Source organism: Callionymus lyra, chromosome 1, assembly GCF_982586985.1.
Source record: "Callionymus lyra chromosome 1, fCalLyr1.hap1.1, whole genome shotgun sequence".
Taxonomy (NCBI): domain Eukaryota; kingdom Metazoa; phylum Chordata; class Actinopteri; order Syngnathiformes; family Callionymidae; genus Callionymus; species Callionymus lyra.
This window is the reverse complement of record NC_141818.1, coordinates 33,040,147-33,058,186: the sequence shown is the minus strand read 5'-3', so window position 1 is coordinate 33,058,186 and position 18,040 is coordinate 33,040,147. Positions and strand designations below refer to the sequence as shown.

The 18,040-nt window shown below is 39.0% G+C and overlaps 5 protein-coding genes and 1 pseudogene across 6 annotated transcripts; 1 reads left to right on the top strand and 5 right to left on the bottom strand.

Moving 5' to 3' along the window:
• The first annotated feature begins 2,652 nt into the window (after positions 1 to 2,652).
• On the top strand, positions 2,653 to 3,197 carry LOC148089141 (histone H2A-like). Its single transcript, XM_087803675.1, has one exon. It carries the CDS (start codon positions 2,664 to 2,666, stop codon positions 3,048 to 3,050), a length of 387 nt encoding a protein of 128 aa, XP_087659801.1. The 5' UTR covers positions 2,653 to 2,663; the 3' UTR covers positions 3,051 to 3,197.
• Positions 3,198 to 3,532: 335 nt separating this feature from the next.
• On the bottom strand, positions 3,533 to 3,963 carry LOC148089140 (histone H3). Its single transcript, XM_087803638.1, has one exon. The coding sequence runs from the start codon at positions 3,961 to 3,963 to the stop codon at positions 3,553 to 3,555; it is 411 nt and encodes a 136-aa protein (XP_087659764.1). The 3' UTR covers positions 3,533 to 3,552.
• Positions 3,964 to 4,641: 678 nt separating this feature from the next.
• LOC148089139 (histone H2B-like) lies at positions 4,642 to 5,178 on the bottom strand. Its single transcript, XM_087803760.1, has one exon. The coding sequence runs from the start codon at positions 5,173 to 5,175 to the stop codon at positions 4,801 to 4,803; it is 375 nt and encodes a 124-aa protein (XP_087659886.1). The 5' UTR covers positions 5,176 to 5,178; the 3' UTR covers positions 4,642 to 4,800.
• A 533-nt stretch (positions 5,179 to 5,711) lies between these two features.
• LOC148089138 (uncharacterized) lies at positions 5,712 to 6,980 on the bottom strand (annotated as a pseudogene).
• A 544-nt stretch (positions 6,981 to 7,524) lies between these two features.
• Positions 7,525 to 7,990, bottom strand: LOC148089137 (histone H2A-like). Its single transcript, XM_087803664.1, has one exon. The coding sequence runs from the start codon at positions 7,977 to 7,979 to the stop codon at positions 7,593 to 7,595; it is 387 nt and encodes a 128-aa protein (XP_087659790.1). The 5' UTR covers positions 7,980 to 7,990; the 3' UTR covers positions 7,525 to 7,592.
• Positions 7,991 to 9,383: 1,393 nt separating this feature from the next.
• On the bottom strand, positions 9,384 to 16,463 carry LOC148089136 (glycine receptor subunit beta-like). Of its 2 annotated transcripts, XM_087803400.1 has the most exons (12): positions 16,382 to 16,463; positions 16,114 to 16,307; positions 14,608 to 14,737; positions 14,081 to 14,187; positions 12,962 to 13,029; positions 12,644 to 12,870; positions 12,484 to 12,566; positions 12,233 to 12,370; positions 11,366 to 11,518; positions 10,982 to 11,130; positions 10,448 to 10,603; positions 9,384 to 9,920 (listed from the first exon to the last, which is right to left on the bottom strand). In XM_087803400.1, the coding sequence occupies exons 3-12, from the start codon at positions 14,730 to 14,732 to the stop codon at positions 9,627 to 9,629; spliced, it is 1,500 nt and encodes a 499-aa protein (XP_087659526.1). In that variant the 5' UTR covers positions 14,733 to 14,737; positions 16,114 to 16,307; positions 16,382 to 16,463; the 3' UTR covers positions 9,384 to 9,626. The 2 variants fall into 2 exon arrangements, with proteins under 2 accessions (XP_087659526.1, XP_087659525.1); XM_087803399.1 differs by having other exon boundaries at positions 16,114 to 16,390.
• Positions 16,464 to 18,040: the final 1,577 nt, after the last annotated feature.

Sequence of the window (18,040 nt, the reverse complement as noted above, 5' to 3'; positions counted from 1 at the left end):
TATATATGCATATATTTTAGATTAATTTAATAAAAACTCTTGCTTGCCAGCTAGCTCAGAGCCCACGAAACAATTGCGCAATGCCCAGGACGTTAACACAAAAGGAACCCGCCGATTTTTTAAGCCAGATCAGAATAATGCAATGATACACTCTACACTCGCCAGGCCATAATTATCACTGCTGATTTATATACACATACAAACTTTTTTTTTTATTACATACATCACTCGATAACCATAGACATATGCAGAACTGGCCTGACAACTTCTCATTCTTTTCGCTGTGGTGTTAAGTATCACTCAGAGAGGAAACGAGTTTTAAAAAGTAACTGTCCACCACACATCTAAAGTAAACCTTGTCATAAAGCCCTAGCACAGGGGTGTCAAACTGGTTTTCACCAGGGGCCACATCATCATAATGGCTGCCCTCAAAGGGCCAGATGTTACTTATAAATTTAACTAAATGTAAGCTAATGTAAAATAAATGTAACTACTCCTTAATGTTAAATGACTTGAATGTATTACTTTAGGTCATAACTACTGTAAAACCAACAATTGTGAGCTTCTAACAACATGTGTGATGTAGCATTTTACAATAAAATAAAAATGGCTGCACTCAGTCTTGCATGTGGTACTAAATACATTGCTACACATAAAGATAAGTCAAAACTTACAGCTCAAGACTAACAAGTTGCAACTGAAATAAGTCTGACAAACAACTTTTCCTGTTGATGCACATGTGTAAGGTAAGGTAAGGTAAGGTAGTAAGTTAAAACTTTATTGTCATCACACTTGTCATCTCAAGCAGAGAAAAAATAAATCAATTGCAGGAAAATCAGATTGTTGAGTCTTTATATGTCCCAACAAGAAAGAAAGTCTCACAACCAGTTATTGGTCACGTTTTTAGGTTCCCCAGCTTATATATTGGCTGTCAATTCTTGTTGATGAGTAGATGCCTGAACACACCAAGTGGATCCCGTCTCCACCAGGGCCGGGTCTAGACAGGCATTTATGAGGGGGCAGCCACAAATCTTGAGGGGGCATTGTGCCAGGCCCCCTCTTGCCCCTGCCTAGACCCGGCCCTGCTCTCCACCATCCATTGGTCATGTTATGAAAATAAGTAAACGTGGCATAGTTAGCTCCGTGTTTGGTGTCAAAATGCCGGCGTAGATTGTACTCTTTGACAACCGACACTCATAACACAAAAGACATACAGGTCTTTCTCCTTGAAGCACAAACATGTATTCTTCACACCTTTCTTGAAATATCCTTCCCTTCGCATCAACTCTTCTCTTCTTGGACATTTTGCGAGGATGTATTTGTATTTCTCAGTTCCACCTGTTGGCATGGATTTGGAGACGCTGCAGCAGTGATGCGTCAATCGTGGGAAACATAATACCGTAGGCATGCATTGTGGGTAAATGTAGGTTTCTTTACAAGTCAGCAGCCAGAAACTTGTGCGACACTTTTTCCTGCTGAAATCGGTCATGTGACAGGGAGCGATTGACAGGCCAGGGACTGTGTGTGTGCGCGTGCGTGTGTGTGTGTGCGCGTGCGTGTGTGTGTGTGTGCGTGCCGCGATGAGAGCGCGTGCTGCTCACATCAAAGGCTCGCGGCCGGTTTTCCCAAAGCAGCGGCGCTAATGTAGCGCGTAGCGTGGATGACAATCTCGGGTGGGATGATGTTGTTGGTTCGAGACAGACAGACAGACAGACAGACAGACAGACAGACAGACAGACAGACAGACTGTATGGCCCATCGCCCCCCGGCTGGGCAATGAGAACCCGACCCTGCGCCGCAGCGCTGCTGCGCCATGTATTGCGTGCGTGTGTGCCTGCGCTTGTGAAAACCTGACCGAGGCAGAGTCAGAGAAGGGAACGCAAGCGAATAAAAGAAGGAAAACCATTTTGTCTGTTGTGGGATGGGTTTGTCGGACAAGTTTTTTATTTTTTTTTATTAAAAATTTTTTTTTTTTTTTTTTTGCTCAATGGTCAAGGTAAGTTAGGCGGGCCACATAAAATCACATGGCGGGCCACATTTGGCCCGCGGGCCTTGAGTTTGACACATATGCCCTAGCAGAACGAAATTATGGGCTCACGTATAACAACTTGAAACTAGTTGACTATACTTGTACATGTACCTACCCACAGAAAGGAATTATACAATGCTACTTTTGTGATTTAATGTGGGGAGAGTATGCACCGTTCCACGAAAATAGTGTTCTGATTAATATCAGTTTCATGTATGTTTTCTGAAATGTCAATAGTGAAGATACTATACTCTACGGATGCTGAAATCTTATCTCTCAACATTTTTAACAAAAACAACAGATTACAATCTCAGGGTATAATGGTGTTGTGTTAAAAATGGCGGGATTAGGAATCTCGCTCAAAAACGTTAATACAAAATCGAAAAAGTCGAAAAAAATGTCTATCATTTTATTGTTCAGCTACGAGGAGGGAAGACAATTTTCCTTTGTCATGCTGCATTCTCTAAGCACGCCCAGAATGCACTTGGGCTCTATACAGAATCTCCCATCTGATTGGAGGCCGCTTTAAAAGACGGTTAGATCCAATGAATGAGCAGTATTGGTTTTAAATAAAGGTTGGAGCCTGGGTGGATTCATATCATTCTTTCTTATAGAATCATCAACACTACTCAAGATGTCTGGACGAGGAAAAGGTGCCGGTAAAGCCCGCGCTAAGGCCAAGTCCCGTTCTTCCAGAGCTGGACTCCAGTTCCCAGTCGGTCGTGTCCACAGACTGCTGAGGAAGGGAAACTACGCTCAGCGTGTCGGCGCTGGTGCTCCCGTCTACCTGGCAGCTGTTCTGGAGTATCTGACCGCTGAGATCCTGGAGTTGGCTGGAAACGCCGCCCGCGACAACAAGAAGACCAGAATCATCCCGCGTCACCTGCAGCTGGCTGTCCGCAACGACGAGGAGCTCAACAAGCTGCTCGGAGGAGTGACCATCGCTCAGGGTGGAGTGTTGCCCAACATCCAGGCGGTCCTGCTGCCCAAGAAGACCGAGAAGGCGACGAAGTCCAAGTAAACGACTTGTAACAAACCCAACGGTTCTTTTAAGAACCACCCACCTCACTCCAGAGAGCAAGATCCTGTGACAGTTAAACTCGTTGCATCATGTGTTTATTGGTGTATATAAAACGACACATGTCAATTTTCACACATGTCAAAGTTTTACATTAAACTGCATACATTTTAGCCTGTCGATATGCAATCAAGTTCAGTGCCTAAAATGGGTATAGTAAGCAGTGTAAATTATGAAACAAACGCTGAGATTTGAAAAAGTAGGAACAGGTTCTGAACCTTTTCAGCATTAACGCATCTCCAGGCAATTTATTTAAAAAAATTATGTAGTCTAAATTATAGCTTAGATTGCCTTAAAAGGAATTGTAAGCATTGCTCGTTTCATGATGTAGTCCCCAAATAAATATGATAACTAGTTATTTGAAACAAACGGTGGCATCAAGCTCGTCAAAATATTTAAGTGGCTCTGAAAAGAGCCTTTGGTATTCTGGGATGGTCGAGTTTGTTTAAGCTCTCTCTCCGCGGATGCGACGAGCCAGCTGGATGTCTTTGGGCATGATGGTGACCCTCTTGGCGTGGATGGCGCACAGGTTGGTGTCCTCGAACAGACCCACCAGGTAGGCCTCGCTGGACTCCTGCAGAGCCATGACGGCGGAGCTCTGGAAGCGCAGGTCGGTCTTGAAGTCCTGAGCGATCTCACGGACCAGACGCTGGAACGGAAGCTTGCGGATCAGCAGTTCGGTGGACTTCTGGTAGCGACGGATCTCTCTCAGGGCGACGGTGCCGGGCCTGTAACGGTGAGGCTTCTTGACGCCGCCGGTGGCCGGTGCGCTTTTACGCGCAGCCTTGGTGGCCAGCTGCTTCCTGGGAGCTTTTCCTCCGGTGGACTTACGAGCGGTCTGCTTGGTTCTTGCCATTGTGGTAGAGGTGTGTTCTGCAACAGAAGTGTGAGAGAGAGCGGCGTTGGCTCCCGTTTTAAACTGTTTGGTTCCCGCGCTTAACCCTTATTCATCGTCTGATTGGTCACTTGTAAACGGCTGACACCCACAGAAACATTACTTCTCCACTGATTGGATGACTCAAATTTGAAAAATTGTTAATTTATTCTTCTCCATGACTTATCCACTCAAAACACTAATGAGCCACATATTTACAAATCAGTGAAAACATTCTGCTTAGTTCTTGCCATGGTAGTACCGTTTCTTGTTCACAAGAATGTGAGAAAGCACAGTGGCCCATTTTAAAAGCATTCGAGTGTGTGACGCAGGGTTTCAGTTCAAGTCCTGATTGGCCTGTACATTCTTGCTCCACCTTCAGGGACTGAAATCGGCTGCAGATTGGAGGAAACGATTTGTAGTGATTCACTAAACACGACTTTAATGAAATGCAAGTTAAATAATTACCCGATTAAAGTTTATTATAGTCTTAAATAATGTATGCTGAATAAATACATCAATAAAAATACGTTTTCAGGTACTCGGTCGGTATGTAATGAACATCAATTTCTCCTCCGGGGTAAATAAACTAGTGAATGTTGTACTGAAACGTTATCACAGGTTGAGTGAACAATATCTCACCCGGTTAGTTAACTGCAGTGTATGACGTTACCAGACTATATTTGGACGATTGTACAACGATTTCTATAACCTGGTCAACATGTTTCATTAACACCTTATAATTGAGTCGCTGCATGCAGACCTGCTCATTAGAAGGAGTGGGTGGCTCTTAGAAGAGCCGTTGTATAGTAATGGTGTTCATTTAGAGCTGGTGTACTTGGTGACGGCTTTGGTGCCTTCAGACACGGCGTGCTTGGCCAGCTCCCCGGGCAGCAGCAGACGCACAGCGGTCTGGATCTCCCGGGAAGAGATGGTGGAGCGCTTGTTGTACAGAGCGAGGCGACACGCTTCTCCGCCGATGCGCTCAAAGATGTCGTTGACGAACGAGTTCATGATGCCCATGGCCTTGGAGGAGATGCCGGTGTCGGGGTGGACCTGCTTCAGCACCTTGTACACGTAGATGGCGTAACTCTCCTTCCTGGACTTCCTCCTCTTCTTGCCGCTTTTAGCGGCGGTCTTGGTCACGGCTTTCTTGGAGCCCTTCTTGGGCGCGGACTTCATTGGTTCAGGCATGTTGACAATCGTCGAATCCGAATTGACAGACAGAGCCACAGCAGACTCACTTATAGCAGCGGTGGTATCTGGCCAGTGTATCGTTGCTCTATTCTGATTGGCTGCGTCAATATGTGGCAGGCTCGTTTGTTAAAGGTATAGTTTACCATAAATTCTACTCATGAGGGTTGGGATTGTTTCAGGCAAAACTGGATGTTTATTTTAAAGTACATCGTCGTCCAAAAAGACGCACTTAACACCCAAATACTTCAAAGGGACTCTTGTTGTATGAAGCCACAACATTAGGGATTGTTTCGAATAAAAGTAAAGTCTATATGCAAGCTAGTTTATACCAGTGTACACTGAGATCTAACTTCTGCTTCAAACAAGCTTCGTATTTAGACATTTAGTCATAACAAACATAACAAGGTCATAAAACTGTACGTATTCATCATGTCCACAACACACAAGAGCCAAAAATATATATATATATATATATATATATATGTTTACACTTCAGTGAATACATTTCTAAAACACAAATTTAACATCTAATTCTAAAAGGTTAAAAAACTCCAGTGTCTACACTTTTTTTCAATCATGTCCATTGTCCTTTGTCTTTTGAGTTCTGTTAAAATTTGTTTAAAAGTGACTTCAATTGATATGACCTTATTGTGAATAACCAGTATGCATCGTGTCCTCCAGAGTTTACAAACAACAATACAAATTATGAACCAATATAACTCTTTTTGTTCTTGTGGCATATTCTCCAACACTCCATACATTACTGTGCTCCTTTTTATTTCAATGTCCAGGCCAATACTTTTTAATCTTGCCCAGATGCTTTTTGTCCTTTGACAATCCAAAAGAAGATGATCTAGGGTCTCATCCTGCCGACATTGATCGACGGGACACTGTTTAGTTTTAACGAAGCAACTCCATTTGACAACTGCGCGGACTGCGAGTCTACCGACCGAAACCAGCCACATCACGTCCCTAGTGTTCTCAGATATATCCTTAGAGAAAACATTTTTAACACACGTTTTGAAGTGGCACGTTTGCAGCTGCTTGTATTCATGGAAACCACCGTGGCACCGTGGCACTGAAATTAACTTGTAAATCTTTTTACTTGAGTCATTGATCCAGTTCATTTTCAATGTTTCATATTTTGTTACAAAGTCACTATATATAAGATGGTAATATGGGAAACCACTTCTTGCTCTTCCCTTCTTCTTTTCCCATCTTGATTTAAGACCGATCCATATTGTTTTTCGACTGATAGCTGAAGCAATATTCCTACAAAAAGCGATGTTTAATTTTATTTGCAAATCCATTGCTCCGAGTCCCCCGTATCTACGGTCTTTATAGAGTAGTTTACGTGTCGTGACTTCTCTGGTGGTTCCCCAAATAAAATGTACTACCTGTTTATTTATGTTCTTCATCGTATGGGCTTTTGGAGGGAAGATATTTGCTAAGAATATTAATTTCGACAATACAAAGGGCTTTATGACTAAAATTCTTAGTTTGTAATTTGTGGTTTTATTGTCCCATTTTCCAAGTTCTTCTATGACCTCTTTTTCTTTTTTCTTCCAGTTCTCCTCGTAGCTACATACATTATAAAACATTATTCCAAGAATACAAACTTAATTTTGGTCTTTTATATTAATCTTTGGTTTGTTATTTATTTCACCAAAGCACACACTCTCGGTTTTGTTTTGGTTCAATTTAGCTCCAGAGGCTTTTCCATAATTACATAGATGTTCGTTTATAATGTCCAACTCTGTTTGATTATTTACGACTACAACAATGTCATCTGCATACGCCATTATTACGACCCTCTCTCCATCAGTTGTGTCGGTTCCTTTTAACCTTAGGTCTTCTTTAATCCTTCTCAAGAGAGGGTTAATAGCAAGGACGTACAATGCTGCAGACAGAGGGCAGCCTTGTTTGACGCCTCTTTTTATGCAGAACTGTTCAGTTAAAGTTACATTAACTTGCACAGTGGAATCAGCATACAACAGTTGGATTTTTCCAGAACGAGCCATTAGAACATTTGCACGTGTCGTTTTTGGACCAAGAATATAGAAACATTCAAATGCTTAAATTAGACTATATTAAAAGATGGAAAAGCGGACACGTTTTGTACCTAGTTCTAATTGAAATACAATAGTAGACTTTATCCGTTTTAGTCCCAAGTTAGTGTTGAGTTTGGCAATGATGGCTTGATTGCATTGACAGACAGGTCAAGCTAAAATGTATTACAGCAGTTATTTAATGTAAAACTTTCTTGTTGAAAATTGACATGTTTGTTCTTCTGATGTGTCGTTTTATATACATCAATAAATACATGATGAAACGAGTTTAACTGTCACAGGATCTTGCTCTCTGGAGTGAGGTGGGTGGTTCTTAAAAGAACCGTTGGGTTTGTTACAAGTCGTTTACTTGGACTTCGTCGCCTTCTCGGTCTTCTTGGGCAGCAGGACTGCCTGGATGTTGGGCAACACTCCACCCTGAGCGATGGTCACTCCTCCGAGCAGTTTGTTGAGCTCCTCGTCGTTGCGGACAGCCAGCTGCAGGTGACGCGGGATGATTCTGGTCTTCTTGTTGTCGCGGGCGGCGTTTCCAGCCAACTCCAGGATCTCAGCGGTCAGATACTCCAGGACAGCTGCCAGGTAGACGGGAGCACCAGCGCCGACACGCTGAGCGTAGTTTCCCTTCCTCAGCAGTCTGTGGACACGACCGACTGGGAACTGGAGTCCGGCTCTGGAAGAACGGGACTTGGCCTTAGCGCGGGCTTTACCGGCACCTTTTCCTCGTCCAGACATCTTGTGCTGTGTTGATTAATCTAACGTTCAGAGAGAATGATTAGCTTTGACCCAGGCTCCAACCTTTATTTAAAACCAATACTGCTCATTCATTGGATCTAACCATCTTTTAAAGCGGCCTCCAATCAGATTGGAGATTCTGTATAGAGCCCCAGTGCATTATGGGCGTGCTCGAGAATGCAGCATGACAAAGGAAATTTGTATTCCCGCCTCGTAGCTGAACAATAACCGTTCGTTCTGATATGCATTTTTTCGACTCGTGTGATTTAGGATTACGTTTTTGAGTGATATTCTTAATGCCGCCATTTTTACTCACAACACCACCACACCCGCGATTGGAATCTGAGATCACAATAGTTTACCTTTTTTTATATATATACCTGTATATTTGATATCGTGTAAAATCTCTTTATTTATATTAATCTCTATTTATTCTTAGACCTTATATTCTGTTGGTTTCTGCAGACTAGGTTGTTTTCTTTATAACTCATATTTACGTCGTATTTTTAACTTGTCGTATTTATAAACGTCAACGTGTTCGTTGTTATGTCCTTGGTTTCAGCGTGTACCTACTTTTACTCCTTCTGACTTTATTTTCCTCCACCTGCATGTATATACCACATATGCTTTCAGTTTGTGTCCCTCTTTCTCCTTTTTTCCATCTAATTAATGTATTCGCTTGGTTGCAGTTAATAACTGATTTAATGCAGTTGGAAATGGTATCATTACAAGATATATTCCATTTTTATAAATTATATTTATGTATTTTAGTTGAAAACTATTTTACAGTTAAGAACAGTCAGATTACAGCTGAAAATTGTTGGATTGCTGTTTAAATGAGGGCGTCTACAGTTGAAAATGTTTATATGTATTTGAAAATTCGTACATGTATACTTCTAGAAAGGTTCTTTATAAATAACTATTACTTACTTACTTACTATTATTCAAATTGTATAAAATAGTATACAGTTTTAAACTGAAACTGATGTGAAGGAGATACAAATAAATTCAGTTGGATTTTATGAAAGAAATGTTTTACAATTCTGAATTTAACTATCTTCTTTGGGTCCATACACTAGTCAGGACTGTTGTTTAGTTTGACAATGAAGCAATTGGTTTATAACATGTTTTTTTTGTTTTTGTGGAAATATCTTTATATTTTTGTAATTTACTTACGCTTGACCAACATACCCATAATGCTGTTTTACAAATAAGTAGACTTTATTAAATCTGAGGGTCCAAAAACAATAGAATTTTGGACAGAGGCCTATTTTCTTTTTTTTTCAAGCAGTGTTTTATTTATTTGATTCATTGTGTATATATATATATATATATATATATATATATATATATATATATATATATATATATATATATATATATTACCTAGGTCCTGTTCTTTGAAAGAACTGATACATTGTAAGCATTCATTTATAACATATTGCATAGAGATCTGGGAAGCATTGTCTATTTACCTTTAAATGAAAAATAAAAAGTAAATGACAAAAGACAAACACACTTTCTAAAATATATGCATGCTCAAAAACTTGTTCTTATTGAAACAGAATAACAGGTTGTGTCTCCAACCCCTGTAGTTAAGCATCAGCTATTAAAAACTGGCTCTGAACATTCCTACTCTGGCGGGGGTCACAGATAAACAGACCAATAAACAACATTGAAGAACAGGAAAGTAAAGGGGAAAAGAGCTCTTGCATAGAGATCAACTCGTTTAGCAGCGGCTGGAATAACAGGTTTTGGTGGTGGCGGCTTCTTGTTTGATTTGCTCTGTGTTTTGACATTTCCAGAGACTTCCACTGGTTTGCCGTAACAGTCAAAGTTGGAAAGCTCAAAGTCTCGAGGTAATGATCCAACAATGCTGAAGTCATTTGTTCGTAGGTCAGACTTGGAAGTGCAAACTTTCTTACAGCGTGTTTCAACCACCTGTGAAGACAATAGTATGACAACGGAAAATCATCAAAAAGGTACATTAAACATCAAAAAGGTAAAGCGTGTTATTTGATTCCTTTAGATCAGAGGTTTCGAACTCAATCACATAATGGACCAAAATCTTTTGCACTCTTTGTAGTGGGCCAAATATACAGTATATATATATATTTTTTAACCAAACTGTCACTAACCGTATCTAATTCCTTCAAATCAACCTCAGTTAAATCTGTCTCTGTATAATGGTTGACCTCATCTATGTTTATTTACTTCTTTTTCTTTTTTTTTTAACAAACCATCTGGTGGGCCACATAAAACAACTCGCCCCGGTACTTGACTTTGACACATAATATATTTAAGTGTGTTCTCAGAGACGCTTAGAAGCGAAATAAACAAGAGTTTAAACACAAAACACTCTCTCCAAGAATAAGAAGAAATCTATTTTGCTCAATATGGCTCTGCTAAGTGATACTATAAATTATATGGTAAAAGAACAATTCAACCAGCAACTTTGCAGTTGTTACCTGCAATGTGTTTACATGAATGGGTGTTCCACCAGTTCCATTTACTGTATTTGTCTTGTTTGAAGCCTTCTGTCCTTCTTTCTCTTTTAAAGCTTTTTCTTTTGCGGCCATTTTAGCTTTCTCTTCTTCAATCCGTCTGGGACTGTTCAGCATCACCTTAAATACATTGCGAGAGAAAGTGTCTGTTCAGCATAATTCATGATACATTAAAATCTTACAAAGCATGAAAAAAAGCACAACATTTTTTTTGCAACTATATAACAGCAAAAATGGGCACAAAAAAATAACACCTATCTTTAACCCTAGTATAGATCAAGAAGTATATAAAGTGCAATAAAAAATATGGCGGTGTTTTATTTAATTTACATTTTGACTACAAAATGTGTTTAGGGGTATGTGGAAATTAGAACCCTATTCAACTTCATATTTACTACTCTCCATTATGACTATCAAAGTTAAAAAAAAAAAAACGGGGAAAAGAAGATTAAACCAAAACTCTCCATGAGGTAAGAAATGAGCCTGTCTATTACTGACCTGCACAACAGCGTATTCAACCAAAGAAGAAAATCCAAAAAGTAGGCAGGCAATAAGCCATATGTCAATGGCTTTTACGTAGGAAACCTTTGGGAGCTCAGACGCCAAAGACATACTCTCACTGGACAGTGAAAGTACAGATAAAATACCTGTTTAAAAAGAAAAATGTGTTATAGTACATACAAAATGGGTTTTGTATTCAAATAAATCATCTTCTGACTTATTGGCTGCATATAGTTCAATTTTGATTGAACTATTTGTCTATAGGTGTAAACAGGGCCTGTTCAATGCACCCACTTCACCCCAGTGATTAATCTTATTCAAAAGTGTAATTGGTGGTGTTAACCTAGCTATTTCAACAAATGGATTATACAGAAAATTTACCCAATGGGACCCTCGCTGCAGAGGCATCAGGATTGATCCAGAAGGACAACCATGACAGCACAACGAGCAACAGAGTCGGAGCATATACTCCCATCATGTAAAAACCAACTTGTCGTCGCAGTGTGAAAATCACTTCAACACATGTGTAGTAACCTAGAAAAAAGAGAACATCGATATATAAACATAACCAGGCACTGATAACAGAGACCACACTATGTTCTATTATTTTCCAGATATCCCGGGTCCAAGTCGAAATATATTTTAAAAACAGTTTGGACCCAATCAATATTTCAATGACATTAGGGTTTGTATGCTACAAAAAAAATGACTAAATATATATTTTTGGCTTCGTCTGGATGCTTAAAAAGCTGTTGTAGGTACAGAATGTACCTGGCACAGGAATGTGTCCTGATTGCCACCTGGTGATGTTGTCAAATTTTGATGATAAAAAAAAAAAAAACATGAGTAAGTGAGACTTTAAATGAAGGATGTAAGGTACTCTTTCTGATTTGGAAGCTGATTCCACACCTATACTGTCTTTTATGGTACACTTTTTTAATAACAGGAATAATGAGGCTGATTTTGATATTATATTTTATTCTCTGAGGGTGGAATTATCTTAATTACAACTGTGTGTTTGTCCTTCGCCAAACAAATCAACATCAGTTTCACACTTATGGTTAAGATCCATATTATCTCTCCCTTATCTCATCTTAAATACTGGCATCTTGATCTCCATAAAAACATGAAGATGACTCACTTTGATATCAAACCCAACCATCCAGCGGGCATCATAAAATGACATATACATAGGATGCTAAGCTACTGTGGAAAACGCATAAGACTTGTACTATTGAAAGGTCCTACCTGTTCCTTGATAGTATTTGGTGCAATTTCCATACTTGATGTCTTCTTGCTTGATGTCAAACTGAGGAAGTGCTATTTCATCCATCTGAACTGGGTCAGACTGCCACATGAACACGAGGTCACTGGTTGTGTATCCAACTGAAACAGAAAAGAACAATACGAATGAACCAAGTTTTAAAGCACTGCTCTTGCCGGTTATATTTTAATGTTCACTTGCAAATATGTGCAAAAATATGATTAAATGTACTCACAGCTCTCCAGCTGCATTTTACATCGCTGTGTGTCCATGGGGAAAAGTGTAAGATCCAAGGGACAAGAGAGGGTCACAGATAGCCTACACACAAAAGTACATGGATTAGATCATAGTAATGCTACGTTTGGAGGCTGAAGAATACTTTTCCTTTTGTATACCTCATACTAATTAAGACGTCCCCATTCCTGAAGATGAACAGCAGGATGTTATCCTGGGTGACATCATGAAAGTTGGCATTTTTTTCATTTGCAAAGAAAAGATCTGGTTTCCACAAACACTGAAACATTTTTGGGTCGACGGTCAAAGCGTCACCCTTGAAGTCGGCGGGAAGTCTCAGTCGAGGGTCGTTCCATCTTTGACGAAGAAATATATTGATCCTGTAGTCCTAAAGAACGACAACAACTCAATGTTATTTCGTCCTCACTAATGTATGATGTACTTTTACATTGTAAAGGGGACGACTTAAGACTGATCACCATTGTGGTCTCTTGGATAGAACCAAAGCTGTTAATGAAGATGTTCACCCTGGACTCTACTGGTATACCTACAGTAAACAAAACAAATTAAAAAACAGTTTAAAAACAATGATTTTTCATCAGAAAGTCTGTTTAACCGTAACTCAAGTTGAGTAGATTCTAGTCAGTTACAGTAAATTAATTTTATTAGTTGAAATCTTTTTCATAAAGACATGTGACATGTTGTGTAATGAAAGTAATGCCTTTATTTTTAGGTATGTTGAACTATGAAAATGAATTATTCATAGTTCAAAATTTCTCATATAAAGACTAAAAAATTGGTAAAAAAGAATGAATAAAGCAACAAATTAAAGGCCGAAAATGTGTTTCTGTGTGTGTGTGTGCATGTGTTTTTACATGCTTGCGCATGTGAGTATGTGTGTGTGTGTGTGCATTATGTGCACGTTTAAGAGGTTCAGGACATCTGGTTGTGGCTTTAAGCACCACAAAGCCAGTCAGCCACACACGTTCCTTATGTTCTCTTCGCTGACACTTATTTTAGAATTTTATATATTTTTTCGTGTAATTCATGTTCATCTTGAATCACTGTAGATATATAAGATTGTTGTAGATAGGTACACTGTTGAAGTCTAGGTAAAACTTATTCCCAAGAATGTTTAATGTTGCCAGTATTTTATTATTTAATTTTAATCATATTTGTTGAGTTGAATGAAAACTTTCTTTCCTGTTATTTCTTTACAGTATCTTCAAAATACATTTAAACTCTTCCACACACCTATGCAGATGCAATGCAGGTTGTTTTTTATGTATCAAATGTATATATTTAGCATTTGTGAATATTTAATCTTCAAGACAATTTATTTTCTATACAAGGTTTATTTATTTTGAATGAACCTCTATCTTTACTTCAACTTAACTTCAATTTCATTTGAATTCTTTTAGCTTTAAATATGAACATTTAATTATCGAATAGATATATATTTATGCACATTTTCATACTTATAGACACTGTTTTTTTTTTACAGATAACATGGATGAACTAAATCTTGCTTGTTGAATTTATTTCACAATAGAAATTGCGTGTGATGCCAAAAGAACTGCACTTAGTCATGCCATTACCTTGAAAGTTGGGCCTTATTCGAGGGTCATAAGTGACCATCAGGCGATTCAAGATGTTGGATGTGGAGTTGGCAGGAACCTGGGCCAAATCTTCTGCCGACAATTGACTGAAAATTGAAATTTGAAAAGAGAATACAGTACTAATGTGAATGAAAATACATGAAAGTGCAATAATATTTTTAGTCAAAACACGGCTGTCAGGAAAGGAAAACATTTACTCAGAAAAAAAGCATAATTCAAAAGGTGTAAATAATCCAAATGAGCTACTCGCAAATGACCAGTCATCATAGTTCAGTCGGTTACATATTTGCCCAACAGGCTGGTGGCACGTCTGCAAGAAAACCTCCCTTGAGATTTCCTTCACCGTGAGGCGTAGAATGTTCCAGGACAAGTTTGAAATACCCTGTGTCCAGTTGTTCTCCCACAAGAGATGGTTTATAGCGACCTTAAGTCTCCGATGACGTGTTGTGTTGATGAACATCAAATCGTAACATTCAAAATATAACACTCAATATACGTTTACTTACTTTGGACAGACCGTTTGCTTGCCTTTCTTTCCTTTCTTGTTGGATTTTCCTTCTTTTCCACTTATTGAATGGACATAATAGAACAGCAAGAGCAGCTGGATTATTGGTCTCAGTCCAACAAACATTGTGCCTGGAAACAGAGTTAATTGTTCACTTTAGCGTATGTCTGTATAAAACCTCTTCAATGACATGTACGTCCACTGGGCTCTTTATTCATCTTAGATTATCTAGAACATTTCGGAATCCCTCCATCGTCCCACATGATTCATTTCAACTTAAAGTAAGTGCCTCCTACGTAACAATGATATAATACTGTGCATTGATTTATCAGAGGTGACTTTGCCGATAATATTTGTCCTATAATTTACTGAACAAAATGGCCAAATATTGATTTTATGAAGGTTTTATGAAATGTTGCCCCATTCTGGTCTCATATTACCAAGAGTACGAAAGGAAAGAAGTTGTATTTGATATATAATAAATATGTGTTTTTTTAATGACATAAACAGAGTGAGAAAGCTTCACCAATGTAAAGAAGAAGAACTCAAAATGACTATGATGGGTTTATTTCACAATCGAGTAGCACAACAAGTGTCCCAAAATTGAACTAGTGATTTTCCTGTTCTCCAAATCTTGAAGTTTATCTGTTCAAGATTTGATTACCATTGTTGGACGTAAAATTGACTTCAAACTATTAAAGAATGGCATACATCATTTTAAATAAAGTGAAACATACATGCTTCCATTTCTCTTAAAATAAAAAAAAGGTAATTTAATTGACACTTATTACTAGAGAGCCAAGTCACAAATGTTGGGCTCTCATTATCGAATGAAGCGTATGGTAAATGTATCTATGAGAAAAGTGTTTTCCAGAAGAGAAAGAGGGATTGTGCAGCATCTCTTCTGGAAAATCATGAGAGCGGCTCATTTTCACAGCACGGTGCCGGAGACAGAGGGAAGATAGATGAGCAGTGTGGTGCTCGTGGCTGAGCGGGCGGGTGCGAGTTTAGGGAGTAGGTAGGTTTGGTGGAGCTGGGGGGACTGCAGTGTTCAGATGCACTATTAAGACAGGATGACACAGCTTGCTGAGGCTGTTAGCGCTCACACACACACACACTCCAACACACGGATCATTCTTCACTCTAATGCGGGAAAACCATCACTGTCGCATGATGAATTGGACAGGAACTTACAATGTTACCAATCATTCACACAAGGGCAAGTCATGGAGAGCCCCCTCCCCCCCTGGTTCATTATATTGCCCTCTAGTGTGAGGTAACAACCTACTGCCTCTCTCTCTCTCTCTCCATCCCTCACACACTCCGTCTATGCACATGCAGGCACGCATGCATGCCCGCACACAATCGTGCACACCCCATGCATTTGCAAAGGAAGCAAATACACACACGCGCACACAGGCACGCACACACACATCATCACAAAGAAAAACAGAGAAACACTCAAGTGAAAAAAGAATGATTGAAAGAAAATGAGTTTGATTCCTACCTCCGCTTGTATCATCAATTGTCAAGCATCACACAGAAGCCGGGAACGACAGGTTAGTTGCAGATGAAAGCCTGTCCCGTCACAGCTTCACTCGCATGTCCTCTCTCCCCGGCGCTCGCTGCTGCTCTGTCCTGTGTGTATGTTCCTTTATCTGCACTGCTCTTGCATCCCATTCCAAGTTCCTCTCCGCCTGCCTGCCCACAGGGCAATATAATAATGTCAGACAAAAAAAAAAGGGAACTTGAACAGAGCAGATATCGCCTCCCACCTTCTCGAGACCAGTTTGGTCATTGTGTTCATCTATTACATTTTAAATGGAAAACAACATGAATACAAATACAGATCTACACATGATGTTACAGAGTAGAGCAAAATGAACTCATTGAAAGAAAAAAAATCTAAATAAGGAAAGCTTTCATGTAACAATGACTGCATCACTTTTCTATAAAAAGGCAAGCCGTCAATCACTGCTGGAGAAATGACGCTGCCTCGTCTAAGTCTACCGGTTACTGCATGCTTGTCAGCAACATAGCACTTCTCATTACCTTAACACTTAAGTCAATAATAAGAATTATCATATCTCTGGGGGCAGAGCATTCACAGTGTCAGGTGTTCTATAAACAGGTGCAATGCTGCAGGACGATACTGATAAACAAAGTGATTAACAAAGATACACCTGTGCACAGACTGAGGCAAGTGTGGGGACCTCGGTTTTATGTACTTTGTGGGATGAAGAGGGTGTAAAAATAACCGCCAGTTGTCACTTGTGATTAATATGGCCCTTGTGTATCACAAATCAATGGGAGCACAGGATATAAGAGGGCCAAAAAACAGCATCGTCATCATGTTGGGTTGAAAAAAATATTGTGTCTAGTTTGGAATGTTTAACATTGTATTTGGTCTGGAATGACGTAAAAGAGAATTTGTTTGAGCAATCCTTTTGCTCTGCTCTACTTGCACTGCAACGTTTACCGGCCTGGTTGAGCAAAGAATCAATGCGTAGAACTCGGATGTGCTGACCAACTGAATCGGTGGCGTCTCTCGATTTGCTAAACCACTGCTGAAAATACAAAAAGGGAACTACTCGTTTCCTTGATGAACAATTGACCGCTGTGAGCTGATGACGGATCTCAGGACAAAAAGGATGGACATCACAATCCACAATGCTTGAGGCATCGCGGTTGTCATCATTATTACGTAACACTTTTTTTTTGTGTGGGTTTGAAGGTTTTACAAAGAGTCTCCTAAGTGCTTATGAAGACAATTCATTAAACTTAATGTTTTTAATTTGTATAGAAATGTATTTGGTACTATATTAAGATCAAACCAATATACTACAGAATAAAATGTGCACCATCCGATTTTGAATATAATTTTCTAAAATAGAAAATTCTTACAGCATCAAAATCTACACTAAGTATACATCTATACTAAATAAAACATTCAATTTCAAGTATTGTTTTATTTTTTACTGTGTATTATTTCAATTAAAAAATAAATTGTTAAAATATATTTTCCACCAAATACGTATATAATCAGAACTACAACATAGAATATAAAAATAAAATCAGAATTTTAATTTAAAAAAACAGCACATATCAGCTGTTTGACATTAAATAGTTTACACTGAATATTTGTTTAACATTGAAATGTAGACTTTTCTGCGTTGAAATGGAAACAGTCGAAAAATTAGCGTTTGAAATTCAACGTTTTATTTTAATTAAAGGACCGAGTTTATTCTATAGAAATTCAGCTAAAGAAAGACATATTCAGTGTCGGGCGGCACATAATACTTCCATACCTAATGAAAAATAGTATCACAATAATCTGGTATATACATTGTGCATTTTATGTTTTCATTGCAATATATGTTTGGCCGCTAGAGGATGTGATGTACCACAACTGCTTTTGAAACAAGGCTGTTATA